The sequence below is a fragment of the Callionymus lyra genome, chromosome 5 (genome assembly GCF_982586985.1).
Source record: "Callionymus lyra chromosome 5, fCalLyr1.hap1.1, whole genome shotgun sequence".
NCBI classification, from domain to species: Eukaryota; Metazoa; Chordata; class Actinopteri; order Syngnathiformes; family Callionymidae; genus Callionymus; species Callionymus lyra.
The window spans coordinates 18,973,573-18,992,095 of record NC_141822.1 but is presented as its reverse complement, the minus strand read 5'-3'; the positions used below and the strand labels follow the sequence as shown (position 1 = coordinate 18,992,095).

General features: G+C 39.6%; 1 protein-coding gene across 1 annotated transcript in view; it reads left to right on the top strand.

Annotated features, from left to right (window-relative positions):
• The first annotated feature begins 74 nt into the window (after nt 1–74).
• The window catches only part of bcr (BCR activator of RhoGEF and GTPase), a 74,777-nt gene continuing 56,328 nt past the window's right edge, over nt 75–18,523 (top strand). The window contains exon 1 of the mRNA XM_087791339.1: nt 75–2,274. Coding sequence (XP_087647465.1) covers nt 702–2,274 — 1,573 coding nt within the window. The 5' untranslated portion in view covers nt 75–701. The remainder of the gene's footprint in view (nt 2,275–18,523) is intronic.

The window sequence follows — 18,523 nt, the reverse complement described above, 5'->3', positions numbered from 1 at the left end:
TTAACCAGCAGGACCCCCTTGTCTCCGAAGGTCCCTCCCACTCCCGCAGCCCTCCAGTGTGGCTGGCCTGAGATGAGAGCCGCTGCTCCATCACGGCTCGACGATCCTCTCCAGCCTGGGAAAGAGCGGAGGGAAGAAAAAAAAGAAACAACCCACGATAAACAATCGCTACGATGGGATAACGAAGCGGGACGTTTTGGTTTTTTCCCCCCGGGATTTCGGCGGCTGTTCGTGCGGAGGGAGGTCAGATGTTGTCGTCGCTTCTCATCAGGTCTCCTTGAGGGTACAAAGACAGGCAGGTTCCTGGAGCACCTGAGCGGGGTGGTCTTGAAGAGAAGGTCGGACTCCTTCACTGAGATTCCCCCCCCCCAAAAAAAACAACCTAAAAGCGGGATTAAAAAACACTTTCGGTTTCTTTCCCCTCTTGATCCAGACCACCCGCTGCCCAGAGATCACTGATGCTGACATTGTTCTGGTTCTTCTCTCTGGACCTGTCGTGGAATAATGCTCGTGGATTTTTACTTTTTTCTAATGTTTACCTCGTTCAGGGTGAGATGTATTGTTGACACAGGAGTGTCAGAGATGTACTAAGGTCTAGGTGAATTATTGAACCCCTACTGTCCATTGATATTGAAAAAAAAAAGAAAAAGATTGTATAGTAGTAGAGACCACTTTCATTCCCTAGGCTTATAAGGCACAATATGGTGGAGCCGGTGGGATTCATTGAAGCGTGGAAAGCACAGTTTCCCGAGTCGGACCCCCCCAAGATGGAGCTCAGGTCGGTTGGTGGCATCGAACAGGAGCTGGAAAGGTGCAAGGCGTCCATCAGGCGCTTGGAGCAAGAGGTCAACAAGGAGCGTTTCCGGATGATCTACCTGCAGACGCTTCTCGCCAAAGAGAGGAAAAGCTACGACAAGCAGCGATGGGGCTTCAGGAAGACCCCCTTGAACGAGGGGGTGGACCCTGCAGCAGCGGCAGCACAAGGAGCAGAGTCTCAGCAGCCGCACGTACAGGAGACCGGCGGAGTCGGTTACGGGGTTCCTGTCGGCGATAGGAGTCGTTTCCAGCCCCTGGCGGACGGAACGGGCAGATCCAAGCCGAGACCGCCGCCGGCCAGGAAGTCAGCCTCCCACGGGGACGGCCTGGAATCGGCCTTCGAGGTCCCTCCTCAGGCCGAGTCCACCTCGTGCGACAACATTGACGGACTGTCGCCGTCAAAACAGAGGGGCGGTCTGTCCGTCTCGCCCCGCAGGCCCGCCCTCCCGCCGCCGCCGCCGGACGTGTCCGACCCAAAGGACAAGTTGGGGATGGGGCTCGGAGTGGCGGCTCTTCGTTCCAATTTCGAGAGGATCAAGAGGGCAAACTCGCACTCGGCGGGGGATGCGGTGAAAGTACAGGAGAAGCTACCTCCACCGCCTTTCTACACCAACATGGAGTTCCATCACGAGAGGGGCCTGGTGAGGGTCAACGACCGCGACGTCTCCGACAAGATCAGCTCTCTCGGCAGCCAGGCGATGCAGATGGAACGAAAGAGGTCCCTGCACTCGCTCCCGGGTAACTTGGCAACCGTAGCGGGGGACCTGCGCCCCAAGCCGGTGTACAGAGGTCGTTCCACCGAGAGCACCTGTGGCTATGATGCCGAGTACGAAGACGGGGAACCGAATCAGAGACACTCCGGTAGGGCCAACGGTGGGAAGCCTCCACCTCCCCCTTGGCAACCTTCCGACTTCCAGGCGTACTCCAGCGTCTACGTTGGGGGTGTCATGATGGGTGAAGGTGGCAGCGGGGGTAGCGCCGTGGGTTCCAGTGGAGTCACGATGAGGGAACACATGGCGGGAGACGACCACCTGTTGACGTGGCCTCGGCGGTCCTACTCTCCGGGCAGCTTCGAGGACGTAGGCGGCGGTGGCGGCTACACGCCGGACTGCAGCTCCAACGAAAACCTCACGTCGAGCGAGGAGGACTTCTCCTCCGGCCAGTCCAGCCACGTGTCGCCCAGTCCCACCACCGCCTTCCGGAGGCCCTTCAGGGAGAAGAGTCGCTCGCCGTCCCAGAACTCTCAGAACTCGCAGCACTCGTTCGACAGCAGCAGCCCGCCGACGCCGCAGTCGCAGAAGCGCCACCATCGACAGCAGGGAGGTCACGTGGTCATGTCCGAGGCCACCATAGTGAGTGTACGCAAGACCGGACAAATCTGGCCACCTGCTATCCATCACGACCTCCTGGCCCACGGTAGACCCTCACATGACAACAGTTACCACGGAGACCATCTAGGTGAGTGTTTTTTTTTTGTGTTGTGATGGGGAACCTTGCGTGAGTCTTTCAGTGTCCAGCGGACATTCACAGGAGCGTAAAAAACATGCAAGATTCTTCTGGAAATATATTATATTTACATCATCACAAACAGATCTGTGACCAACCTTTTTTCTTGGAATGTCAGTCAGTCGGAGGTGAACAACAATCCCAGTCAAAACTACAGGTTAACCCTGTCTTGAGTGTATGTAATTCCAGACATATGTCCCTGTGCTCATCTCTGTCACAGAATGCTAGAAGAAGGGTTTCGAAACCACAACACAGGAAGACCATTAGCTGCATTACTCACAACCAAATTACAGCCTTAAAGCTACAGCACCTGCAAAACAACAGCTCACTGCAGGATGATATGAAACCTGTTCCGCTGACTAAATGTCTGTAGCGATGAACGACTGGCTTCAAGTGAACGTGAAGAAAAGAGATAATAATATTAGTAAGTTTCTTACATTTTTTCATTATATAGTATTCTGGTTTTGAAAAAGTCTTGTTGATGTGTTTTTCAAGACATCAAAAAACCCATTCATACTGAAAAGTCCTTTCGATGCTCTGGAATGAAACAGCACTTCTGCACTCTTGCTTGTATTCCTTTTGAATTATTCATTAGTTATGGTCTATTTTGGGTTGAGAACAGCATACCGTTTCTGGTGTGGTGCAGGTTATGCGGGTATTTTTTTCCTGTAGATTACATAACTCAAATATTTGGGAAAAGAATTGTGGATTGGTTAGATATTGGGGGAAGGTAGAACTGATTAAATTGATTTATGAAAAGTTTTATCATTCACTTGTACTGCCTTTCACTGGCAAAATCGAAAAACTTGACTATAAAATAAACAACTTGTTATTGTTTTTGTATTCGACGATGTTAATGTTGCTCTGCAAGTCTTGGTAGATGTTGAGGACTTTAACTGACACAAACTTTGAATCATAGAAGTTGTTTTTATTGAATATATAAATCGGAAATTAATCCCTTGGCAGATGTATACACTGTTTAAGTGCTTTTCTAGTCGATCAATATCAGTCTTTGTTGTTATTTTAACGCCAAGGAGAAATTTAACACTACCAACTATACCGTCGAGATTCCACTCCTTTCAATCTTGAATCTGATACATGCCTAGTGTATCTCTATAATCGGTTTCCATGAAAAGTATGAAGTACTTTAAAGAACTCAGAGTCCTCTGTCGAAATAAAAAGACATACATCTGAAACTGTTTTTTTTCTCCAAAACATATTCTGTAAGCTCTTGCTTCACCACCGGACAGACCAGAAAAAAGCTTTGTCGTTTTTAGCAATTAGCACCACTGACTTATGCTAACTTTGTGGAATTCTTCATGTGACTGATGGGCTTGTCAAAGTGAGCACATCTGGTCCTCGAAAAAGCTTTCAGCCACAAATATGACAGAGCCCACAGCGGTTCATATGAATTCTGCTCAAGGGCCGCAAACGTCCCGGGGCCGGACTTCAGTCATGCATGAAGATGATGAGCAAAGAAACAGCTGAATCTTTACTGACCAAATATTGATATAAGAGCTAATGCTAGCTAGCTATTGCTAGTTAAACACAATATTTATCAACATGGTCTTGAAGAACAAAACAAAAAAGTTTGATAAACATATTCATCTCACTGAGACTCAGAATAGAGCATGTAAAGGCCTCATGAGTTGGCAGTTCAACATCTGACGCTGAACCATATACAGTTTATTTTCCTTCTAACTTGACCGCGAGTGCAGAGTTCTGGCATCAAATAAGGCTTCGCTGTGCTGGACCGGACAAGAAATTAAATATATTTTGAAGTTATTTTTAAACTTGACTGCTTCACATCAATCATTTTTTTTGGGAATGTCATGAACTGTGGTACACACAAGAAAACGTCGGGTCCCGGGCATGAAACCAAATAGCACTCATCGCCCAAATACCCTAAATGAAGGACGGGTCTCCGAGCATCTATAATTCATTCATCTGGATGGAGGCAGACACTAAAGGGCCCCTCTCCGGAATTAGCTCGAACCTGTTTGGCAGGCGGGGACGTGATGGTTAGAGACCCTGGAATATGTCCTGTTTCAAGTGAAATAAAAAAACAAAAAACATATTCAATTTTAATTAACGCCCACTTTTTGTGTACGCGACCGTCAGTGTTTTTGTTTCGTGGCGACAGAAACATGGAGATTGAAATCCGGGGAGAAAAAAAGCTAATTCTCCAGCTGCTGTGTTCAGGATTATCACTGACTGTCTGCCCTCTTTGTTTTATCATCTTTTCCACAACAATGAGCCCCGCGGGGGAGTGAGGGGAGCCGGAAAAGAGCCCGGACCAAGATGGAGGGGATGGGGGGATGTGTTGCGGGAGAGCCCGTGCATTAGTGAGGATAATCTGGAATTTGTGCATAAGAAGTGAAATGTTGGTGTGGTGTCCCGCAGAGGTCTGCTTTCTGTTTGTGGTGCACACAAGAGGGGACGAGGGGGGAATGGCTTGGATGATGGTTGTAAAATGAACTTTCTGCATCGTCTCGTTGTAAAATGTTTTCTACAAATATATTTAAAATGAATTGAGTGAGTATTAAGGAGTTATTTATTATTATAAAGTTCTGTATCACCTGATTCTTCTAGGACAGATTCGGGAAAATCAAGTTGAAAATAACTAAATATCTATTATTTTCTAGGACATGAATACATTTTTAAATACCCTTTTTTGATCTAAGTTTTAGACTGACCTCATGAGAGCCACACTAATACACTCTAGACAGCATAGGATGAGTTCACTCTTAATAAGTCTACTGACTCCTTTAAGAAACATCTTAAGACGTTTCTATTTGTTCATGCTTTTCCTTGATTTTCTGGAACTCCTGTTGTGTTATCAGTTTTATCTTGATCTTTAAAATATATACTTTATTGAATATTGCATTGTGACCCTGGTCTGGAAAAGCGCTATACAAATAAAAATTACTTACTTAATTACTTAATAACACCTTAATTACAGTAATAAGGAACTAATTTGTTTAATATTGATTTGCATTTGTAATATAATTGTTTTTATTATCTAAATTACACTTGAAATTTGTTAAATTATTATATTAAAATAGGTTTTAAAATTTCTTCAATATTAATTATGGTTATTATATGTAAATAAAGTTTATTTTTTCCAACTTTTTATACATTTCTTGTTAACGTTTCTAAAACTTAATTAGGAAACAATCTTTTACATTTATCTTTACCATGATTTGAAGTGCATTTTCAAAATCAAATTTTTCAAAATTTAAATCTTTCATCTATTGAATTATTGCAACTGCAGCCGACAATAGTCCCGTTTATTTCCCCATCAGTGACTCTTCGCACCCGGAGTGGATTTGGTGTTTGGATGTGAGACGTGGTGGGTCTTTTACTACAGTGATTCAAAGAAGCCTGGCACAGACGGAGCTGTTGTTTCTCGCTCGGTCAGCCGTGCGTGGGCAGAAGAGAAGCACAGATGGGAAATACTCCACTATTGCGTAACACAAACACTCGTATCCAAAGACGCTTGATGTTGAGTTGTGTACCTCCAGGCCCGAGTTGCACTTCTCTGAGCCGAGAAATAAACAGTTTAATCTCCTCGCTGTATGTTTATGAGGGAAAACGTCTACAGTTTTTAAAACGAGAGAAATATACTTTGGGAGTCGTATGTGCGTTTGATTGAGATGTGCAAATGATCTTTGACGGGTAACTGACAGGTCGATTCCGCTGGCCACGTCAGGTTCTGTTATGTGTGCTGAATTATTACGCTTTTGTGAGCAGCCACGAGAAATGTGCCAGAAGGGGAATGAGAAGTTAATGATTAGAAACACAAATCCACAGCCGTTGTGTTTTGTGTCGCATGCAGCGCCTTTGACATGATCTTTGTTGATTCCTTTGATATCAGCAAATGACATAAAAATCAAGATTGGAAGTGTTTTAAAATAACTTATTTATTTTAATCTCATCTTTTTCACGAATGTCGTTTCACAGTTAAAAGCTTTAAACATACATTTATACAGTTTTATATCATAATTTTCCACTTTAATGTAACAATTTCCCACTCTAATGTAACACTTTTAAACTCTAATCCAATAATTTTAAACTGAAATCAAACAATTTTCTACTGTAGTAAAACGATTTTCTACTGTAATCAAACTATTCTCAAATGTAATCTAACAATTTTCAACTGTAATCTAACAATTTTCCTCTCAAATGTAACAATTTTAAAATGTAATCAAACAATTTTCTACTGTAGTCAAACAATTTTCTACTGTAATCTAACAATTTCCCACTGTAATCTAACCATTCTCAACTGTAATCTAACAATTTTCCACTGTAATCTAACCATTCTAAACTCTAATCTAACAATTTTCCACTGTAATATAACCATTCTCAACTCTAATCTAACAATTTTCCACTGTAATCTAACCATTCTCAACTTTAATCTAACAATTTCCCACTGTAATCTAACCATTCTCAACTGTATTATAAAATTTCAACTGTAATCCATCAATTTTCCACTCTAATGTAACAATTTCCAACTGTAATCTAACAATTTTCACCTGTATTCTAACAATTTTAAACTGTAATCAAACAATTTTATTATTTCTGCCCCTAATAATAAAAATTGTTATCTATTTTTTAACTTATATATATTATTGGTACAGTACAAAATTAATACTTTATTTCTTGATTTTCCCATCTCTATTTTCGATTAACTGAATCCAAACATGTTCTCGTCCATAAAACTAATCTGAATGACCAGTGCTGTGGAAATAGTTGAATATGTGTGCTTTATGTCTGCTCCACCATGATTCTCTCACATTAACGCCACAATTGGGTTCAGACTTCAAACCGGTGCAGTTATAAACGGTTGACCAGAGACAGAGAGAGATTCTGTGACACGGCCCGGGAGTTAAATCCAAAGTCTCTCCTGTGGGCCACTGTGGCACAATGACCCTCTTTTTTGGCAGGAAGGGCGGGGCTGCGGCTCACTGTAAATAGTCTCCTTCAGCCGGAGTTTGGCAGCGAAAACGTCCGTCACAGAGGAGCTGCAGACCTGACAGTCTGGCAAGAGCGTCGGACGTTTAACTCACGACTTCGATTGACTGGAGCTGCTGCTACACATGGACATGAGATGATGCTTAACTAGTCTTAGCGCTTGTCAAAACAAAATAGGAAAAGCTACGATGCACTGACATGTGTTGGACAGATTAACAGAAAATCAACTATAAATAGGACAGTGTTTGTTTCTACTAAGTAAAATGTGTTGAAGTGAATGTAGTGCTAACGGTACGGCTATCAGAACTGTTATCAGTACTGTGCTGTGTCTCAAACCACGTACTTCTCTGAGCGCTCTGCTTTATAGTACACTTCATGACAGCTTACTTACTGCTCAGTGCGGAGATTTCGACAGGGTAGTACCGTCTCAAATCAATCAAACTATAAACAATACACAATACCGGAAATGACTCAACACCTTCTTCTACTACTTTTTAACTCTGATTTCGACCAACCGTTGGAACACTATCGCCGACACTTGACAGCGATATCCACCAATCGAAACAAGTTATTAACTTGTTTCAGTTTGTTCTTATTGTTGTTTTGTGGGTAAATTAGTGTTTTCATTTACGCCGGTATCTGCTCCAAAGACGTTGCCATCGTAACGTAGCTTACCCTTAGCGCCACCTACGTCTCTAAAATGGCACCTGTTGAGGGTGGAAAGTGTCTATCGATCCATACTCAATTTTCTGCCTGTTTCGCACTTTATTCTTGTACACTTCTCAGTGTTAACGCACTTGTGCACTCAAAATACCACCAGTATGGAACATTCTTAAATGACACCCAGCCCTAACTCTGTATATTTGTTGAGATAAATCATGTGTATTATCCACTTATTTTTAAACAAGTCTCTATGTTAATATTGATCTACTTTTGTTTGAGCCAACCAGGGGGGCCACATAAAATGAGATGGGCCAGATTTGGTCCGCGGGCCATGAGTTTGACCAATGTGATTTAAACTTTCAACATCCCACTTTGAAATGTGCAACAGTTGATCCCCCTAAATAATCTATAGCGTGTTATACTCAATTGTAGATGTTACTTGATTAAATACATTTATAAGAGAATCAGACGTAAACAAGTACAACACGCTACTATTAATCCAATTCCACATGTGGACTCCAGTGATTTCCTCCTCTGGATTAGCTGGACACAGAAACCCGTCTAGTCATGCAAACATTTAATCCATAATCTCTTCTCTGGAGTCTGGGAATTAGAAACTAACAATCAGATTATCGTTAGTTTTTTTTTTGTTGTTGTTTTTTTTCCTCACGTCACACATCACACAGCAGTTCTCACTAATGCTTGTGTCCTTGATTTGACATATGGATTATAATCATGGGAGGATGATGAATGAACGCTCGCCATCTTCTTTTGTTACTCGTCCAGCAAGTTTATTGTATTTATATACATTTCCTGTTGTCAGAGAGAAACGTTTATTGCTCTAATTCTGCTGAGTCGGAGTTTTCCTTTGAGTCTGCGACACTGATCTCTTTGTGTTTCTCGCCTCAGGCTGCAAACATTAACATTTTATCCGTGTTGCTATTTGTCACGTTTGAGTTTTATTTATAATGCAATTTTCTGATCTAGCTCTGATAAGAAAGAAAGACAGTGTATCACTAGAAAAAAAATACATTTGTGTTTCCTTCTTCCTTCATGGTTTGAGTGTTTTAAAGAAGGAACATTGTTATGCACATGTTGTATTGGTTTTAAAACGTTTTGAGGACAAAGCAAGTGAAGAAATTCACTGTTGCTGTTGGTTTTTAAATCTAATTGGAGTATGGATTTGCCATTTGACATCTTATCATGTTATTACTTTCATAATTTAGTGTTTTTCCATTAACATCCACACCAGAAGATTCATTTTTTTGTCTCATATATTTCAAAACATAGTTAAGTGATCAAGTGCTTATATGGATTATTATGATACAAACATTTTATTTTCCCATTTTCACTGTTATCAAACTATTTACAGCTTAAATGTAAAAAAAAACCCCAAAAAACACTAATTTTAACTGTAATCAAACAATTATAACTTTAGTCTTACAATTCTAATTCAAATTTAGCCATTTCTTACTTTAATTCAACTATTTTCAACTGTAATCAAACATGTTTTAACTAATTAAACTTCTTAAATCGAATTATTAACTTTATTCAAACCACTTGAATATAAAAAAAAAAGGTAACTGTAACCTCACAATTTAAAACTGTCAACAAAACATCGTAAGTGCAATCAAACAATGTAATGTAACGTAAAATATTTATCTTAATCTAAAAATGTGCGTACGATTAAACAAGAGGTTTTTTCTTAGATTAAAAAGTAACAGAAATAAACAGTTCTTATTATTCTGAACTGTATGAAGTTGTTTTTTTAAAGCTTGAGTTATACTATCTTATCACGTTATTCGTTGGTATTGATATCAGATTATTCTTCTGTAGTTGAGTCGTATAGGTAGAAATAAAGATAAAAAACCAAGTGATCTTCATCCACTTGCTTTATTGTAATCCACCTTGTCCAGTCTCGTGCTCCTGGTTGTTGTTGTGTGTTTGCAGCGGTGGCAGCTGGGAGAACTCGCTCCATAAGTGAACGCTGTCACAAGGTGCAGTGTTTGAGGAGGCCTCGGTGACTAACCTTCTGTGTGTTTAACCTCCAGGGCAGGATAAGTGATGATGAAGCTTCAGACGTGAATAAGTGTCCGTCATTAAGCAGGTGGAGATAAATGTTGAGTTCAGGAAGAATGATTACAGTTTTATCGTTCATTCATTTTTTTTTTTGTATTTTAGCTCAGGCTCCAATTCTGGAAACACTAGTAGCAGATGGATTGAAGTGTAATCTCCGAGGGAAACTCAGATTTCATGCAGCTAACAGCCTGCCCTCCTCTATTGTGTCTCCTCCCTGAATGCCCTTCGGTAGCAACCCTCCTCCTGCAATACCTCTTATGTCACTTAATATCCCTTTCTCTATTCCCCCGACCCGGTCTGTGCTTGTGTTTGCCTCTTTCCTGCTGCGCCTGGAGCGCCACTCGCAAATAGAAGCTGATTTTCTCTGCCCAATTGGTTCACCATTGAACCCGTTTTTTGGGTAGTTTATGATACATTGCTGTGTTTATTGTACAGCACCATTTATTTTGTGTATGATTTGAATTCATCTCCAGTTGTACTGCGGCGCTGGTTAATTTATTCACTACAATGTAATAGATGTTACAGACACGAGAGACAGTGGGGTTTTTGCCACATCCTGCAATTCCCTTATGCCCCGTCTCTTTTCACTCTTTGTCTCAGAAATATCCACTATTCAGCAACTCTTCTCTTTCACAAGAATTCTTCTCGCTTGATTTTCCAGTTCAACCCCCCCCCCCCCAAACCCCCCCCCAACCCCCTCCACTGTCTACTGCAGTAGACAATGACTGATATTGGAATGAAGTGTTGCAAACATAGTCCTGTTATCTTTATTATGGTTGTATTATCCTAGATTAAATTCATTAATGTGAGACATGTGTGCAGGGCAGGTACACACAAGTAGTATGTGTTCAGTTTGGAAGACCCAAATAAAGTTGATTCGTAGAACTTGTTAAAAAACACAATGGCAGGAATGTCAGCAAAGGATTTCGACTGCAGCAACAAATAACATTTTTTAAATTTCTAAACTCAAATTTGACAGAAAAACAACAACCTAGCCCTGCGACAGACTGGCGTCCTGTCCAGGGTGTCCCCTGCCTCTCGCCCTATGACTCTGGGATAGGCTCCAGTCTCCCCGCGACCCCGACCCCGACCCCGGGATAAAGCTGTTGTCAATAAATGAATGAATGAACAACAACCTAAAAGTCAAGTTGAATCACTATTTGACACACAGTAAAATGAGTAATACGTTCATTAATAGTAGATCATGACAATTTTAGTATTAAGCCAATTAATTTTGTTTCAAAAAACAGAAATATAAAATAAATAAAGCTTTGGTTAAATTGCTGGTTTATGTTAATTAATTTGTTTTCTACATCTACCTTAATTCCTTGCTAGAGTCAATCCCAGCTAACTAGGGTGAGAGGCAGGGAAGACCCTGAACAGGTCCCCAATCCACGGCAGTTTTCAATATATATATATATATATATATATATATATATATATATATATATATATATATATATATATATATACAGTATATATATATAGAAAATTACTTGATCAACTTATTTAATTTTCAGGACTGTGGGAGGAAATTAGAGTGCCTGGAGTAAATCCATACGAGTGGGGAAATTGAGTTGGATAATGCTAAATATAAATCCAAAAAAAGAATTTAAAAATATTTTTTCGTAATAAAATTCCTTAAATAGTTACTCTCTTCATTTGCATAGCAATTCCCAGAATGCACTGCAGCAGTTGAAGCTGATACAACGGTGATTAATTCTAGATGCTAGTCCCTTGACTCAACTGAAACTCAACAGACATTTTTCACGGAACAGAAAACTATAGATTAAAGGTTTAAGTGGTTGTTCTGTTATAAAAAAGAATCAGGCTTCTTTACTCAAACCTCGTTCACCTCAACCTGAGATGAACTCATCAGGGATATTTAAAGTGACTCCACATGTGAACTGTGGAGCACATGTCGACCATGTGGTCTGAACTGACTCATTTTTATTCTTTGCCTTGGTTCCTCTTCTTCCTCTTCTTCTTCTTCCTTTGAAGTGGGTTTTCATATTTCCTTGCATCACTATCAGCAGAGGGTAACCTCCTTTTTTTGGCCCCACTCGGCGTTAACAGTTATTGTCATCCTCGGATCAAGAGTGGAGGATTGAACAATGTGTCCGACCGTGCGGTATTACGTTAAATTGCAGACAATTTCCCAAATTGCTCTTTTGTCACACATGAGAAGACAATCATGATTTGATTACGGGTTTTACTTTCATGCTCGCGAGCTCCGGTCTTCCTCTCCGCCCTCACACCACCTATCATTTATTATTGATGCTGCAGCCCGCTCGTCTCAAAGCTGGAATCATCTTTCCTACGCCCGACTTTTGCTTTCTCAATATTGGATTTGTCAGTTTACTGGGTTTTTTTCAACACTCTTAGCAAAAAACAAGGTGTATTTTACTGTTAAAAAATGATAAATAATGGATTGTTTGGGTGTTTGTTTCACTATTGTGCTAACTTTTTGGTTATTACACTTTATGGGGTAACTTAGCTGTCTTAGGGTTGACACTAGCTGTCTTTGTTGAATAAGAGAAGCAGGCTTTTTCAGATGTGTAAAAATGAAAAATAAATTGCTTATTTATAAGAAAATATCAGTTCAAATATTTGTAAGTTGGAAGAAATGTTGTTCTATTACAACTTGTGGCCAATTTGAGAGTTTTCTTTATACAATACAAATGTTTATTTGTGGTAGTAGCTGAGAGAAGTTGAAAGAACTAAAGAAAAACATTTCATCAAGTTTAATTGTAACTTTGATCTTACATGTAAGACACATTTGCTTTACCTTAACTAATTCATTTTTTATATTGGCTCACAGTTGAGGTTAAATATTCAGTGTGACATTAAAAAAAAAAAAGTTGTTGTTCGACACGGTGCAAAGGAAATACACAAAAATAGCGTTGTTCCTTCATGCTGGTCAAAAACCACAATTAGATCAACACGAGAAATGTGATGGAATCATGTTTGGAAAGCATTTATACAGCAACAGAATCATCCCGTGGTACAGTAAATGTCTTGTCAGTTTAACTTAAAATTGAATGTGAATCATTTTGAAACCTTCCTTTAACACCCATTGGTTTGTCAACTGGAAACTGAAGGGAAGAAGTGTGGTTGGCTTTTTCGTCCATGAAATAAATCTGAATTTATCATACAACTGACGATTGAGATGTTTAGATAATTGGTGGTTTGTGTCTGCCAGAAAAGAAGTGGCAAATTTCCCTGATCCTCACTTGACACGGCACGCTACTACAGCCTCTTGGGTGGAATGTTTACCAGGCAAACAAGAATCTGGTTCTTCAAGTTTGGTTCAGGACATCAACCACTGCAGGGCAATAAAGACCAGCAGTGCAGAAAGTTCCCCCTCGCTGCCAGCCTCGTACAACCCCGGATAAGCGAGGACTGGGATGTGCAAAATTTGGTTCAAATTTGGAAACTTAATGTGACAGAGAGGAACTTCTTGAAATGAACTGATGAACTTAAAAAAATGGTTGTCAGCAGTTTTCAAGAAATAATTGTGGTTGAAACAAGTGATAAACAGCGTGATTATCTGTTGGATCAAGTACCAGAATATATATATATTTTAAAGGATCTATCAATGAATGAACCCAAAACGTAAACTTTTCATGTTTTATCAGGCTCAGTTCGTGTCCGGTTTGGTGACTCTGTTAACTTGATTGACACATTATCATCCACACCTCTCCTGTATGAACAAACCTTTAGAACTGTAGTCATTAATACTCACACAAACACTTCTGACTTTCATCCCTGTCTCTTTGAAACCCAGTGTACTAACAACTCTTGTAAACATCTCATATACCAGAGAGAGTTTGTTTTTTTATGCTTACGGTGCGTCTCCTCGTCTTCGTCCTTTTCAACCTTGTAATGTCAATATTAATGAGTCAATGTTTTCTCTTGGCTTGTGTTACTCAGAGGATCTGAGGTTTATATTCATAGGTTCATTCATCACATACGTAAATCCAGTCTGTGGCTGATGGCTTCTGTTGAAGCAGTTCAAAATTCTATACATATACACACTCTTTATGTAGCAAGTTGTTGTGCAGATTATGATAGACTAATGTGGGTTATTAACCTTTTTGTTGTGCATTTGAAATGTCCCTTTAATCCTTAGAAAACTGGCTCAACAATCCTCATTATCTATTATCTACTGTGGTTGTACACAAACATCATGGCAGATCTGAAGCTGTGTTCAAGGTCTTTTGTAGATACAAATGTCAGTACCTCGATATTAGTTAATCTTTACGAATCCTTTTCGATACCATGGTTAAAAAAGAGCCTTTACTTTAAAGTCCCCAACTTTATTACATATTAAAAAAAAACACCAATAAACCATTTAACATTCAAAGCGTGGTAATGGTGACATTTTGTAGATGTTATAGATGTCATTGATGTGCAAATAAATAAGACAATAAACAGCTATTTATTTATTTAATAGTATCAGTCCTTGTGACAACCCTACAAATGATGTTCTTGCACTATTTGTATATATTTTTAAATTCTTAATCCTTTATTTTGATTCTATCTCATATGTGTACAAAAAATGGAAATTTCTAAACATACTCAAACGAAAAATTCAAATATATTGTCAATATTCTTGGACAATGAAGCTATTTTGGATTCATGAAGCAGTGTCTTCATTTTTAGAGATCAGTCGGTGGCATCCTCAGAATTATAGAGCAGTAGAGGACCATCCAGTGGTCTCTGAAAATAATAACACTTTTTTCCTGAAGCTTTATCAACCTTTACTGGGAGTCACCAGTTATTCAGAAAAACGCTACTAAAACGAAAAGAATCAAATAATGTTTGTGATCATCAGAAAAACCCTCAGTGATCCATCAAATGTTATTATAAGTGACTCAATGACTCTATAAAGTGCCTCCACGAATCAATGAAAAGTTCCCTTTTCCTCTGACAGCCTCTTGCTGAGTTTGATCAATATCACCTGTCAGTCGATGCTCCAGCTCTCCTGCCAGTCTGTCCGTCAGTCAGACAGGTAATTGGTAAGTCCAATAAAGAAACCTGCCGCTGACTGACAGTTGGTTGGGGGGTGGAGGCTGGGGGCATTAATACCATCACAAATTATAGGAGTTTGCTGTAAAAATGTTTGGCAAAAACTTAATCAAAGATTGTGATACAAAGACAATTTCTCTTACAACAAAGATGTCGTCTATGTGATGTTCTATTTTTGGCTGGAATGCAAAGAGCGTTCAGAAGTGCTCGAGGTCTAGTCAAATGTTTTTCCTCTGCCTCTTTTTTTTTTACCCCAGTAGTTCACTCTCACTGTATTTTTAAACTCATATCTCAGTCAGGGCTCTTATGTAAGTAAATTAACGGGGCAATGTAGCGTTTCATTTTTCATGCGCTGCGCTGGCATTCGCAGCCGACTCGGCTTATGTCACTCCCGTCCAGCTGAGCAGAAAGATTCCGACGTGAAGCTGAGCGCAGCTGATTCTGTCATGAAACGGCAGCTTTTCACATCCTACCAGCCATGACACCGGGGAGCAGACACGTCTCTGGAGCAAGAATAAGCAACCTAAAGAACTCCGAACCTACTGTCAATGTGAAGCCTGCACACATATTTATTAAAAAAAAAAACAACAGGATAAGATAATACATGAGGGATGAATATCTGGGCTCAAACCTTACAAAACCAACTTGAAAACGATCTACTTTGAGCATAAAAACAGGAGTAAATTTAATGTATTTTTGAGGCACACACACTCAAATTGAATTAATCCTCATTTAAACGAGGATTGCCATATTCTGCTGGGCAGATTTGTATTGACCCTGTGCCATTTTCTGTTGCCAAATCTGTCCCGAGGCCAGACCTCCCGAGGAAAAGAGCTATCAGTCAGTTAAAAGCCATTATCTGTTGTTTTTTTTTCCTTCCCTCTCTGTGAAAAGAAAAGTGCAATCTCACTGCTTGGGCTTATTTTTAACCCACTTTAAGCAAAGAGATGGAACCGGTTGTACATGTTAAATCCATCAGTGGAGGAAAATAAGATAAAGCAGCTCCAACGAAAACAAGTCGTTTTAACCCTCAGACAGGACGATGCCAGGCTCCAGATACATTTCTTTGCTTTGTCCGCATCAACTCCTGAGGCAAATAGTTGCCTTCAAACCTGTCCAGTGTCTCCGAGTTACTCACCAGGAGTTGTTACTGATATTATGCTTCTTGGCAGGTTTCACACAGCAGATGAACTAAATAACTCAGTGTGAGTCACATGTAGGACGAGAATAAATGCCTCACAGGAAACACTATTCCTAGGTTCAATTAAAGAAAAGCACTTCAAGTGACTGTTTCTAATTGTTCCCTCACACACATTCCTGAATCCTGAGTGTTTCTAAATACTTGTTTCTGTTGAGGGTGGTCATAAAACGGTGAACCTTTCCACGTCACCTCTTCTGTTACTTCAATTACCCTCGAGGTTTTTTTTAACTGAACTTTAAATGGTTTGTTGACGGATGTAAGTGTGATGGATGCCGAAGTGCACAGCATGTTGATAAGGTATTTTACCCTGGAAATGAAATGAGTTGGCAAAGATGTATAGAGTTTGGCTGTATTACTTATTTATTAAATGGTCTCTTTTTAATCCCACATGTAGGACAGTAGCGAACACTAATCTCTAGATACCATTTGATACGATGCATACAGGTAAAGGTTTGATGTACTTGCATAATTCCTGTAATGGTTTAGTTGGAATCTGAATTTCAGTGACATATTGTAATAGTTCCACTCTCTTTTGGTTGAATTATTAGTACTAAAAACCAAAATATGTCCAAACATAAGCTGTATACTTTCCTCTAGTCCTCAGACATTGACGGGATTTTGTTGTTCCTTTAGCTGTTGAGAACATTATGACTGCTGCCATCTAGTGGCTTGAAGTTTAATTGGAACACCAAAATAAATAAATGGTATGAATAGTGCATGTTAACTGCGAATAAAAACTTTAATGATTTTTGCTCTCGCACACGTGATTGAATATAAATAAATAAACGTATGATAGAAAATGTGATTAAAAAAAGATTTAAAAAATATATAGAAACAAAGATATTGAATATTGATATAGTATGGTGAATATATCAATATATCGATATATATTTTTTACACCCCTACTTACATGTAGAATAACTTTTATCTGTGGTTAATATGAATTAATTTCGATTTAATTTACATGCAACACAACACCAGCACCTTCATTAACTTCCCCATTTTTGTGGTATAATATAAATGATTTCCAAATAATTAAATTATTTTTAATTGACGCACAAGTTGTTATTTGTCTTATTTGCCAAGTTCCAGATGAGTTGATGGCCACAACTTTAATTAGAAAATGATGAGTCACCCCATTATTATTTCCCACAGTTGGTTTTCAACAATTATCTTGTGCAATATTTATACATTTTCGTCCTTTGTCCTTGTCAAGTTGTTTGCCTTTTCTGAAAGTAAAATTACATATAATTCAGAATCAGAAAATGTTTATTGCCAGTGTTGTAAAAATACCATTTTATGTTGTGTTGAGGATTAAATAGAACAAATGAAATGCATATACATAAAATAAAAACAAAACTGAAAAACGTCTACGTTTGCTGAGCGACTGAGTCATATTTTTAAATCAAATTAAGGTTAAATTGTTGTAATTGCAGCTGCACAGCAGCAGAGTTTCCTTCTGTGACTGATGATGTCATCGTATGTCTCATTCAATTCGGAACCTCTGACTGACAAACCAAATGGGCACATACAACAAGTCTGTGTTTATTCCTGCCCAATTTCAACCGCAGTCACTTTAATGACTATTTCAAACCCGGGGAAGTCATTCCTCTCCCTGGAAACCCTCGGACGATTGAAAGGGCACGAGCAATGATTTTAAAATCACCCCTGGGATGACTGATGAAGAATCGTGTTGTAAAAGCCTCGCAGCCAGAAGCGGCGACCGCCACGAGAAAGAGCTGCACGGCAGCATCACATTTGAAGAGATTTGTTTTCAATGTTTTTACTTTGTGTGTCCCCGAGGCCAAATCATGTCAGAGCTTATTTAAGACGCTCATCTTCTGGAGATGGGAAATAAAGCCGCCTCGGTCTCATATGGATGTAAAAGAAGCGTCACAAAGTAATACTTTAGAAGCCAATCTATTGCAACGCAGAGCTTGACTTAACTTTTGTGTTAGATTATCATGCACTTTCTGCTTGAACTAATTTGGATTATTGTTCTTTATTCTCATCGGTAAATCATGAACACACTTCTGTCAATCTCAGTGAAGAATGGTGTCTTCTGGAGGTGTAGTTCTCAAGACTGGTCTTGGTCTTGAGACCACTTATTTTTGTTCATTCATGTTTCATTCAAACTCATGGCATAGGGGCAAAATCTGGCCGTCAAGTATTTTTATGTGGCCTCCCGGATGGTTGGCTCAAACCACAGTCTTATCTGGTCTTGGTGTTAAAGTTCTATGGTTTTGGTCCTGG